This window comes from Martes martes, assembly GCF_963455335.1.
Source record: "Martes martes genome assembly, chromosome: 14".
Lineage (NCBI taxonomy): Eukaryota > Metazoa > Chordata > Mammalia > Carnivora > Mustelidae > Martes > Martes martes.
The window spans coordinates 47,741,197-47,753,759 of NC_137902.1; the positions used below are offsets into that span (position 1 = coordinate 47,741,197).

The following is a 12,563-nucleotide window of genomic DNA, read 5'->3' on the forward strand; positions in this document are numbered from 1 at the left end:
GAGGGGCACCGAGTTTGGGTTGGGGGCTGAGGCCACAAAGGAGAGTTAGGACAGTGGTCTGGGTAGGGGCCGTGGCTACAGATTCCCACCCAAAGCACAGTCACAGAGAAGAGGAAACCCAGGGTCCCCTCAGAGGGTAGGTGGCAGGGGTGCTGGGGAAGTACGGTGGCCTGAGGGAGATGCTGAGAGAGCCAGCCAACTGGGAGAGTGGCTGAGTCAGCAGTATCCCAGGGTCTTTGAAGCCTCGCTGGGCTTTCAGCTCTTCATTCTGGGTGCTTTGGACAGCACCCTCTGGGGCTTGGCATGAACAGGTTCCTGCTCTATAAACCTAGGAAATCCACAAGGGGCTTGTACTGAGCCTGGCCAGCACTGCACACCCTCCGCTAGACCCCAGCTGTCCCACTGCTGGAGGCGGGGCCTGCAGCAGACTGGAGTCCCGCCAGAAGGCGGCTCTGGGGTCTGGATATGACCATCTGGCCCCAGGTCCCAGGGCCTCCTCCAGGGACAACCCACGGCAGGGGCGCCTCCAGCTCCACACCAAACCACCTGACTTGCTGTTTTTTTGCCGGGTGATCGGGCAGGGGGGGTGGTTTAGAAGCGGAAAGAAACAACCAAGCCCCTCCGTAAAATTCACAAAATAGCTAATTCGCCAAACCTTCGTTTTTTGTCAATTTATTTAGAAAACAATTAACATGGGCAAATGAGATACCTCAGTGTTACAACAGAGTATAGAAATGTCTAGCAATAGTCAAATAATTTGATCTTTAAATACAAAATAACCACATGAACACCTAATATACAGGTTTCATCTGAATACATATTTATTAGATAAATATTAGAGGTTGTCACATCATCTAACTACATACAGCTTTGCAAGACTAGAAATCACAATTAGTTTTCTGACCAGTTTAAAGTATGAAATGATTGCATTGTACATAGATGTACAAAGACGATGACGGTTTCTGTGGGGGGTCACTTCAGGCTGCACTGTGGGTGTGTTTATGTGTGTACGTGTGAATCACCTGCAATCATGATATCAAAAAATTATACAAAGTATGAATTTGGTTACAATTTTCTTCTGAAATCCCCGTTTCTTTTCATTATTTCCATAGCACCCTAAAAATACACAGGTGGCAGGACTAGCACACTGAAGCTAAAGAGTACATGTAGGTAAAATAAAAACGAAACAGAACAAAAATTCCTTTCCACACAGGGTCAGAGTATATTACATGAGACAAATGTGGAGAGAGACCTCACAGACGCTAACGAACAGGATCTAGTTTTTCCACGTTAAGATGGAATTCCAAGCCTTTTTTTTTTTTGTTTTGTTTTGTTCCGCAAAATAAAAACAATACACATTCCAAGGGAAATGAATGCATCTGTTAACGTGTCTCTATTTCTCATTTACATATGTACACACGTCCCTTGTCCCTTGAGTCGCTGCTGCTGACGTCGTCCTGTCTAGGTGGTCAGGTCGAGGGAGCAGACAGGTAGCTCTCTGGGGGGTTTCGGGCTTCCGTGAGGGAGAAAGTATTAGAAGTTTCTTAAAAAATAAAATGGCTACAGGGAACATGATACACGGGTAAAGCTTCGAACCAAGGAGATGGGGTGATTGCCTGTATTCGGGCCTTCCCGCCTGCTCGCTGGTGCCCCGTCCGTCCTGTGGAGTGCCAGCAGAAACGCGTCTGCGGCCTGGGTGGATGCTTGTCATGGAGAGGTGGCTTGCTGAGGCCTCGTTTTTGCTGAGGTTACTTATGGCTCCAAGTAGTCGTCCAAAAGGATGAGGGAAGCATCTCCCCAGAGTTCAGAACCGCCCTGGCTCGGGGAGGCTGTTGTCACCTGAAATCTGTCACCAGCCGGGCCTTCGTCCAGCCCCGGACACCTTTCTGCCTCCCTCACCCCCCTGGCCTGGCTCCAAAATTGCTCCGGGGGGCACGTCCCCAGAGCATGGGCTTCAGGCACCACGGTTCGGGAAAGCTCTTTGCCCAACTTGCTGGTGGAGGTTTGCGTGGGAGGGGCCCCAGGAAACCTGCCTCGGGGAACCAAGCCCGGGCTTCCACGGAGATGGTTGAGGGAGGGGCCCAGAGCCTGGGCTGTGGGGAGCAGATCGACCTTCTGGCCTAGAAAGCTGTGGGTAGGTTGGTGAGCGGAGTGGGGACACCCGGTAAGAACCAGCATGGACCCCAGGCCTTTCTGGGAAGAAAGTAGCACAGCAGGAAGCAGGAACTTCTAAGGAAGGCATTTGTAAGTCTGTCTGGGGCAGAACATTCCCAGATGGCCTAACGCAGACTGTGGCCACCTGCCAGGGCCCTCAGCCACCGGGCGAGGACGGCCACATGCTACCTGGCACCGTCTGGTCCCCACCAGCAGACTGGGGATGGCTCTGAACAGCGGGTGGCCTGACCTCACCCACCCACGTACTTTGTCCCTTCATCTGTACAGACAGCCCTGGTTGCTTTTTTGTTTTTGTTTGTTGTTTTTTAAAAAAAAGGACTCGGTCTTTGTTGTTGAGTCAAGGTATTTTAAAAACACCAGCAAAGGCTATAACCAGGTCATGAAAATGTTGAATATTATCAAAGACAATACTAAAATATTCACAAAGATATTTACAAAAGCAATTCTTAAAATAATTGATTTGCATACTGAACACCACACTGTCTGAAAAAACCTCGACAACGGGACAAAGGAAAAGGGGGCAGGGACCATGGCAGCTTTCCTACAGAGAACCTTGTGCCGGCCGTCTGGTACAGTGACTGGAAAATCAACAGCTGGGGCCACCGTTCTGGTCAAACCCAGAGGAGCGCTGGGCACCGCCCGCCATGGGGCGAGGGTGTAGTGGGGAGACGGAGAGTGAGACCGCGGGACAGTGGACGGAAAGCAGGAGGCCCCCGGCAGCAGCAGGGAGGGGCGCAACGAATTCACAGACGTGACCCAAGTGACCCGACGGCCCAGCAGCATCACAGGCCATGCGGCTTAGGGTGGGGGGCACAGACGACCCCCAAACAAAACGGACGCCCACACAAGCTCCCCGGGAGACTCCGAGAGCGGGAAGCCGGGTGGAGCAAAGCAGTGGAGGGAAAACCAGAGGCTGCTTCTGCTCAAGTGAGCAGGAGTGTGGGCAGCTGTGCAGGGCAGAGGGACACAGGGAGGGAGAGGCCGGCAGCCAAGCGGGGCACGGAAACACCACGGGATGCTGGCAGGCACATTCCGGCACGTGTGGTGTGACGGACCGGGGTGCAGCAGGGACAACCTGGAGCACAGGGACAGACGGGGCCTCCGGGCTAGAGGGACGCCCGTGCCTGGGGTTCCTGCGGCTAAGCCCGCGCAGGTGCCCTAACCCGTGCCTCCCCTGCCTCTCCACCCGCGCCCCCCGCTGGCAGGGTGGACAAAGGAGAGCGGGGACAAAGGGAAGCGGGCCTCCCACATAAGAGTCTGGGAGAGGTGGGTGGGGGCAGGAGGAAGGAAACAGGATGCACGGAGAGAAATGGTTTGCTTGCCGTCCAAGTCCACCGTCCCTTTTCTCAGATGTCTTCATAGTTTAATCAAATTGTCATTTAAAAACAGGGAGTGGCTTGGAGCAACGTGGTTTAAGTTGCCGTTTCTATCCGACTCCGGCCGGCGGCATCCCCCTGCCCCCCAACTAAGGGCACAATAATTTCAGCTGGGTACTCTGTCTGCGCTGCCCCCCACCCCCAGGCCGGTGCCCCACTCCCCAACAGGCCTGAGTCCAGAGGTCGTGGGGCCAGCTGTGTTGTCCTGGCTCTGAGGAGGCCCTGACCCCCTTTCCCACCAGTCCCCAAGCAGGAATGGCACACCCTCTCTCAAACACAGAATCATGTCCTTTTTCTCTGCTTTCTGAGAGAGGAGTGTTTTTACAGGGTATCTTGGCTTAGAGGTCAGGGGTCAAAGTGATGACCTTGGCCCCTGAGAGAGTTCTCTTTCCCAGAGGTTTGTGCTTTTCTGTGGTGGGTGGTGGTGGTGGTGGTGGGTGGGCCGTTCTCACTGCCGTCAACCGTCACTGTTCCTCCAAGGCTTGGGGTGGGGGGGGCCTGCCTGGGTCTCGGGGTGCCCCTCTCTCAGGCTCACAGTCACTTGAAGGAGGCTCTGGGCCAGGAAGCAGGGAGGCAGGGTTACAGTCTAGAAACCGGAAGAACCTCGAGGGCACTGGAGGGTTGTTTGGAATCAGTACACACAGAGGGACCAGGAAGCCTTCGTCAGCATGTGCCCTCTCGCCGGGCTGGTTCCCCACATCTTCAGGGCCCGTTCTGGGAATGGGCACCAGCCCCACACAGCCTTCACAGTGCGCCCTCCCGCCCCTCTGCTCTGAGAAGGCCGCAGCAGGGGCGGTCTGAGGGCATGAGCTCCCAGTGGTGAAGTGTGCGGGGGACAGACAGGGAAGGAGCCAGAGTGGGGAGGGACGGCCCCAGTGGGGGGGGGGGTGGGCTTCAGTTGTTCTCAAAGAGAGACAGGAGGTCATCATTACTATTGCTCGGCAGGTCAGGGGGATCCAGGTACGAGAGGAGCTCATCAGGATTTGTGAGTTCTGGAAGGAGCTGGAAGAGAAGTACAGAAGCCCAGATGAAGTGTCAGCTGAGGGGCTGGGATGGCCCAGAGTGCGGACTGCGGGGGCATGTGCCCTTTAGCTGCTTCCTGGGGTCCTGGCCCAACACCAACCGTGCTGGCTGTCCCCAGAGGCATCCGGGCCACAGTGCTAGTCTGAGGCATACCCATGCTTATTGCCAGTGGGGGAGAGGGCGGTCCCCGGCCCTCCAGCTGGGAAGGCTCATGGCAGGTCAAGGGGCTTTCTTCTGATCCCAGCGTGCCTCCAGCCCCAAGACCCTGCCCAGAGGAGGTGTGGGTCACATGGGCCTTCCAGTCGAAACCATGTGGCTTTGCACGTAAGGCCGCATGGTGCCTGTACTGTCGCCAGCCTGCACCTCCCTTCAAGAGCTCACTGCTGTCTGGTGAGCCTATGGCTGGAGGGCTGCACAGCACTGTCCTTCCCTGTGGCCCCCGGGGCCAAGGCTGCACACTGTCCCTACCTTCCACTGTGAGGCCCTTGGGGCCTTTTTGTCACACTGGGGATCCTCATGCACCTAAAAGCACCCCCACTGGCCTGGTCTGGGGAGAAGAGTTGGGTGAAAATCCAAGATGGCTGCCAGACGGAATAAACCCCATTCACCATAGAGACGGACGTTGCGGGGGGCGGGGGGGCTGCTGAGGGTGACAGTGGGCCTGGGCCCACAGACAGGAGGGGCTGAGGACAGAGAAGATTCCTCTGTGGGAATCTACAGCCCAGGGGCGTGGGAGGGGAGGGGAGGGGCAGGCGCTGCCTCCCTTCCTGGCCAACCCTAGCCAGCTGCCCGGCCCCCATCACACAGAGCCTCTTTCCACCCCACTTTCCAGACCATTCAGCTCTCAAGGTGGGAGACCCCCGAATCTCAGTCACCCTGGCACGACCCAAGGCTGGTCCCTTCTCAGAGTGAGCGATGGAGCAAGCAGAAGCACAGGGCATGGACGACGCACGGACAGGAAACTGGACACAGACACACACCAGCGAGACAGACAGAGGGACCCTGTCACTCCAACCCCTCCCCTGCCTCAGGCCAGAGTGTGGCAGACACTGAGATGACAAGCTTGATGTTGGGGGTGGGGGTGGTCAGAAGAAGGGCAGGGGCCTGCCTGGGTTTCCTGCTGAACCCTGCCCCAGGGGGACTCTGTGAGGGCCTGGGGGGAGGTGGGGGTGGGGCAGGGTGGGGCTGCAGGGCTGTGGCCGAGGGGACCAGGGGGCAGGCACTGGCAAGTTCAGGGATAGGATGCTGGGACTCTCGGGGAGGCTTCCCTGTTGTGGGGTTCCCTGGTTCTGGAGCCAGGGGAGGAAGGCTGGCTAGGCCCACCCACCACCCACCCACCCCCTCACAGCTGCACCTCCTCCACCCTGGGCCTTGAGCCCTCAACACCCACCCCTGCTCTTGGGCAGGTCCCGGCACCAGGCCTAGCCCCAGGCCAAGGCCAGTGGTGACCCCAACTTACATCCAGCGAAGGCTCCGGCATGTCGGATGCTCCCTGCGCTCCGGCCTGACCCTCTAAGGCTGAGGAGGGGTTAAAGGTCAGGTCGCTGTGTGGATGGTTGCTGGGAGCGGCCTGTGGCGGTTGCCGGGGAGGCTGGGAAGGAGGAGGAGGAGCCCCACTGTGATGTAATGGAGGCCCTGACTGGCTGCTGGGGTGTGGGACGTGCAAACCTTGTTGTATGGAGGGATGGGGCTGGTCAGAACTGCCAGGGTGTGGCATCTGTGGAGGAGGAGAAAGCAGGAAAAAAGAAATGTGAGGTGACGAGGTGCAGCGACGAGATGCCTGGAGAAACGAAAACCAAACAAAACCAGGAAAATAACAAACCCCCAAAACAAAGCCACCCCCTTCCAAAGCTCAACGCTTTGTTGTTGCTTTGCAGGGAAACAAACAAACAAAAAGTCCTCCCCCAAAACTGCCAGTCAGGGAGGCTGTGGAGGAGGCAGGAAGGCGGCCTCTGGGGCCGTGTGCGTCCGGGAGGGAGGTGGCTAGGGGCTCCGAGACAAGCAGACACTGATGGCGGGGTCCAGGCCCCCGCAGGCCCGTCCGCCTCCGTGGCCCGGACACCATCACCACAAGGAGCAGCAAGGGCGGAATGGAGAAGCAAAATGGGCATGTTTCCAGGGAGCAGGGGGGCGGGAGGGGTGCTGGGGGCAGCGTGGTGCAGGGCCCCCTGCGGGCCAGGGCAGCGGAGAGCGGACACGGACAGACAGCATGGGCAGGCGTGCAGCTCAGGGGGCGTCTGTGCTCCACACGGGCCCCAGTCGGTGGGTGGCACTGGACACACAGGCTCCTTCCAAGAGCCCCTGGTGGCAGGGGCCGGGACCTCGGGACGAGCCCTGCCTGCTGCCCCGGGTAGGGGGAACCGAATCCAAGCCGGAGGAGCAGAGTGGGGCCTTCTCCACATTGCCAGACCCTCCCTGTTGGCCATCCATCTAGGCAGAGATAGGCCACATCCTGGGGGGATGAGGAAGGTAGGCGCTTCTAGGCCTGGCCCTAGGCCCGAAGGCTCACTGAGTTGGGCAGGAGGCGCCCGGAACATGGGGCTGCGGCGGGCAGGGGGCCATATGCTGGTCTGTGTGCTGTCACAAGCAGCCTCCCTTCAGAGCTCAGGTCTTAAGAGCACAGATCCACCCTTCACCCCACTGCCAGGGCCCCTGACAAATTGTCCCCACCCTGCCTGCCCTGTGCTTGTTGAGGGGAGATGGACTTGACAGGCCGCAGGGGAGCACACGTCTCCTGGGCCTTCTTGGACCTTCCTACCCACCCCCATCATCCAGGCCACACAGACATTTGTTTTCCTCTGATCTCCAGACCCTAGTTCCTCTTCCTGTTTCTCCTGAAGCTGCCCCCAGGCCTTGTGCTGGGCCTCTGCTCAGTCCAGCAAGCCCCTCCAAGCTGGGACCGGACTGCAGGACTGTGGGACTGCATGGGGGATGCACCTGAGATAGGAAGGACTGACAGAAGCGGGAAGGATGACCACCACACCAGCTGGTGACCCCCCACCCACGGCTGGTGCCCACGCCAGGGGGCAGGGAGTGGCTCCATACTCCTGGAGCAGCCGAGCCCAGGGCAGACGGTCCCGGGATCTGCTGACACAGCTCTCCGCCTTGGCCCTGACAACTTGCTGGAAGGTCCCAGGGCCCAGAGAGGCAGGCAGGTGCTCTATGGGAACTGCTGGTCAGCCTGCCACGGCTCCTGCAAGGGAGGGTCTCCGTGAACCAGCACCTGACTGGAGCCTTTCGGCCACGCCCCGCACACAGGGGCGTCCTTCCTGGCAGGTGCTCAGCCAGGGCCAGGCTGCTGTGGTGTAGGGTGGTACAGCTGTGACTGCACTGACCCTCTTGCACAGCAGTCTCTCTGGGTCCAGCTGCCAGTTAGCAAAAGCCCAGATACGGGGAAGGACAGTACGTATCTTGGGACCATCTTGGGGTGGGGAGCTATGAAGTCACCTAAGGGCTTAGGTCCCGCTGCAAAAACCTCTGGTGGCCCAGCTAAGAAGGCAGGAGAAAGCCTTGTTGGACTCAGAAGTACATGGCATCCCGTTGACATTTTCCGGAACTGAGAACTGTGACTCAGGGTGTGTGGCATGTGAGTGTGTGTGGCGTGTGATTTGGGTGACTCTGGGGCATGGAATGTTGAGGAATGGGGGCTAGGAGAGAGGCCCCTAGAAGTCAGAAGCCCCATGGGGCAGAAAGTAACTTGCAAAAATGTGGCTGGAGCCCTGGGACAGCAGCTACATCTGACATGGCATTCTGGAGTTCCAGAGGAAAGCCGCTACACTGTCCCTCAGCCCGTCAGCCTTCCAGTTAACAGTCATTCCTGCTGAGAATTGGTGGCTCTGGCCCACAAGACAGCTTCTGGCAGAGCCAACTCCATACGGAACACACCACCACCCAGAGGCCCTTCCTCCCAGGCCACATGGTGGAAGATGGGTGGGTGTAGGCCTGCCCAACCCCACTGCCAGGCCCCCCGTGGCCGCTCCCTCCTCCTTAGGGGAGAGACCAGGGACTCACAAGATGACTGAGGCCTGACTTCAGCCGTCAGGCCTCTGTGTTCCCAAAACCCAGCTCCCTCCACACGAGCACTGCCAGAACTTTTGCTCCGTTGGCACAAGGTCCGCATCTGTCTTGCTCACACCGGGTACAAGGCCTAGCCCAGAGCACAGGCCCAGGAAATGTCTACAGAGTCAAAAAGAATCACGCAGTGCTCACGAGATGAGGACCCGGGGAATGGCCGGGCCTGTTACCACTGGTTGGTGTGTGTTAAAATGGGACAGGAAACAAGAAGGGAATATTCTCAGGCTAAACAGAATTGCCAGCATTTCTTCCCACAGGAGATGGTGATACCCTGAAGATTCAGACCCCTGGGGAGCAAGTGGCTGGGTTTGAGACAAAATTCCACATGGCTGGAGCTACAGTAAGTCAGCAGAAGAGTGTGTGTAAGTCAGGGAGAGAGGCTGCAGGGGTGGGGGGCTGGCGTGTGCCGGGGGCTGCTATGTGCAGTGGGGCGGTGGGTACACTTGGGAGGTGGGCACAGGTATGCATCGTGTGTGCAGATCGGAGCCTGCAGCTTCCCCCCGCTGAGAATCCAAAGTCCTGAGCGAAACAGCCAAGTCCAAGAAAGCCAGAGGGCCATGACCCAGCCTAGGTCAGGCCTCTCCCTCCCTCTGAGCCCGCCCAGGCTCATTCCCATTCTCAGTCCACCGGGGGCAGGGGGGAGCTAGGCAAACATCAGAGAGGTCCTCAGGGATGGGGAGCCCTCTGCTCCCACGAGTCGCACGCAGAGGATGGGGACAAAGGGGGAGGGAGGCAGGGGGCGGAGAGGAGATCAGGGTGAAGAAGAGGTACTCACAGTTTCCTGCATGGGGTGGCTGAGGGGTTTCTCGAGGGCGGCCATGTTGTTGGGCATGTCCGGGGGGTGGGAGAGCTGAGGGGGCCCGTGCATGAAGTCGTTCATGGACGTGCCACCAGGGTTTCCATGGGGGAAGTCAAAGTTGCCGTGGCCCTGGTAGTTGTTGCCTGGAGAGGGAACAAGATGGCAGTGGGGCAGTGTCACCCAGGGGAAAGACAGCCACGGGGGAGGGGTGGGTGGGTGGGGTGGCATATGTAAATTAAGATGAGTCCTGTCCCCCGAGGCTGCAGTTGGCTCCTATGGCCTCAGACATCTGGGCTGGCTGGATGACAGGGCAGCGACAGCCTTTTCTGGTGGGCCTTAGCACCCCAGGACATGAGCTGTTTCACAGCTATGAGGGGACACAGTTTGAGCAAGGGGCAGGCCAGGCTCCTAAGGTGGCAGGGGAGTGGGAACGATGAGGCCCAAGTCTGAGCCTTCCATAGGGTCTGCTGAGCTAGGTCCCCAGGGCTGTCTCCCACAGCCCCCACATGGTCGCACCTCAGCCGTGGGAAGACCCCGGCCCAGAGTGGGAGATCGGGATCTGCCCAGTCTGCAAAGAAAGCTGCTTCAGATTAGAAGTCAGCTGTCTGGCTTCCCTGACCACTGTTCCCTCTACCACATGGCCCCAGCGAGGGATCAGAGGCCCATCATACTGGAAAGCTGGGGCCTGCTGAACGCTGTGGGACCCTGCTATGTGGGTTCACCTCTCTGGGCTTCTAATCATGCAGAGCTCAGATGCTGTGAGGAGTTGCCATCCCCTGTGTTTAAGGGGGCTGGGAACTTTCTAGGAACCTAGGTCTGTAGGGTACAGTTTGGTCTGGGCAGCAGGGAGAGTGAGAGGTAGTGACGGTGACCTTGGTGGCCAAAGACTAGAGCTGCAGACCTCTGGACTCTGTGCCTGGAAGGATGGGAGTGTTGTAGGGACAAGGACAATAAGGTGTTACAGAGAAACATGGGAGGGCCAGGGGAAGGGCCAAGATCTCCAAGTGGGAATGTTCTGTTGGTGGCCCCAGCAAAGCAGGCTCCAAAGGAGTCAAGGAGTTGTCTGTCCCCTGGAGCTTGAGGAGGCGATTAGGGGAATGAGGGAGAGGCAGGAGGCAGGAGGCTGGCCCACGGGCAGCATCTCACTTTGGCCTTCCCAGCTGGGTGCTGACCCACAGGGCTGGACGGAACCACATGGGAAAGGAGAGGAGGATGGTGTTGAATGGGCCACTGTACCCCCAAGTCCAATGACCTGGGTCATGTTCTGGGCGTGTATATTACCACAACCCCCCTTGCACCTGCCACATGAGCCCAGAAATCCTGGGCCCCTCGTGGGCCTCCTCTCTCCCTCCTTGTCCAGTTTCACCCACCTTGGTTGCTGTAGTCGTTGGAGCTGGTGCCCCCCGGTGGAGGTGGGAGGGGGTAGGGGGACGGGCCAGGGCCCAGGGCTGCGATCATTTCCATGACATTGGGCATGATCATCTGGCTGGGACTCATGGTCTTGAACCTCTTGGAGGGGATGCCATCTGGGTCATCTTTAATGTGTAGGTCTGACTTGATGGGGACTGGCCGCCAGCTGCACGTGGGGTCGATGGTGACCTCTTCAAACTCGGAGCTGGGGGTTGGAAGGGGACAGAATTGAGGTCCTGGGATACGAGAGCTTCCAGCTTAGACACCCACTGTGGTGTCCCTGCCTAGGCCCCCTGTCCCCATTCTCGCCACACACTGCACAGGACAGAGGTGTGAGGGACTTTAGGGGGTGACTAAGGCAAGGAAAAGCTAGAAGCTGGGTACCAGGCAGCTGGCGCCAAGGCCTCCCACCCAGGAAGAGGCTGTCTGGGGCACTGTCTTGTTCTTGCTGAGTTTGGGACTTTCTGGAAAGTGCATCTGCCCCCAGGCAGAGAAGTCCCTGAGAGAGTCACAGAGAAAGGAGAGCCTGGGTGGGCGAGTGGTCTGCCCGCCTGGAGAGCGAGGGGTTGTCAGGAGTACCCCCGTGTTCACATCATCCCATTCAGGCCAGTCCCCACTACCCCCCCCCCCCCCCCGCCACGTGCCCCTAGCTGGAGAGGCTGACTTACTGTTGGATGGCGTTCAGGATGCCCCACATGTACTGATCTACCTCCAGGCCCTCAAGCAGAGCGGTTTTACTGGAAAAAAGAGAGGGGGGCTTGGCCTTCACTCTTGCACCCTGGAGAGTAGGGACAGAGCCCACCCCTCCCCACTATGTCAAAGAGCCTCGGCCTCTGTGATCCTACGGGAGGCAGAGACAGGAGGCTGGCCTGCAACAGCGAGCACAAGAGGATGGCTCACAGCCCCCTTGCTCTGAGCTCCTCCGCCGGTCTGGGTTCCCCATTTGGCTTCTAGGCCAGGTGCTGGGGGCTGGGCCCAGAATGCAGGGCCCGATGGAGGCCAGTGAGCTCCTCCCTTACGAGGCTAGGTTGGGGGGATCCCGCCGGGGCAGCCGTCACTCACTTGCACACAGGACACCTCCAGGTCCCTCTCTCGCAATTCAGCTGCAGGTACGACTCCAGGTCAAAGCACTGCAGAGGCCAGGAGACAGGCAGGCAGACAGACAGACGGATGAGAAGATGCAGAGATGCAAATGCCGCTGCTCTTGGGACCCTCCCAGCAGGGAGGGAGAGGAGTGCAGGGAGAGACTGGAGCTGGGCTGTCACCGGTGGCCATAATGGGGCCTTTCTGCTGCTCGCACAGCAAACCAGCCTCCCCGAAGCCCTGCATGCATCACTCCTCACACTACTTGTGTACCTGGTGGCCCTTGCCCATGTCCTCAGAGGAGGTGTCCTGGCATGCCCGTCACTGACCCTGACATGTGATGGCCCCTCTCCCAGAGGCCGGGGGCAGTGCGGATGCCAACCTCCCCATCAGCCCAGCTCTGGCACCCAGAACACATCCGGTCTGGTTCGTCAATGTGTGTCAGACAAATCGAGAGCCCAGACTCTTTGTGCCCACACTGTTCTCCCAGAAGGAAGCTCCTGCCCCACCATGAAGCTCCTCGTCCCCTCTTCTAGGATTCCTTCCTGAGCAGCTCCCCCATCCAAGGGAATCCCACCCACCCGGGCCCCCCACATTTGCACAGTGCTCTACTGGAGCAACCC

General features: G+C 58.7%; 1 protein-coding gene across 1 annotated transcript in view; it reads right to left on the reverse strand.

The window, feature by feature from the left end:
* Positions 1-672: 672 nt before the first annotated feature.
* Positions 673-12,563, reverse strand: part of ZMIZ1 (zinc finger MIZ-type containing 1) — a 35,544-nt gene continuing 23,653 nt past the window's right edge. Inside the window, exons 13-18 of the mRNA XM_080822933.1 lie at positions 11,920-11,987; positions 11,526-11,594; positions 10,818-11,062; positions 9,424-9,590; positions 6,034-6,291; positions 673-4,553 (exon numbers count right to left, since the gene is read on the reverse strand). Of these exons, the coding sequence (XP_080679059.1) occupies positions 4,446-4,553; positions 6,034-6,291; positions 9,424-9,590; positions 10,818-11,062; positions 11,526-11,594; positions 11,920-11,987 (915 nt within the window). The 3' untranslated portion in view covers positions 673-4,445. The remainder of the gene's footprint in view (positions 4,554-6,033; positions 6,292-9,423; positions 9,591-10,817; positions 11,063-11,525; positions 11,595-11,919; positions 11,988-12,563) is intronic.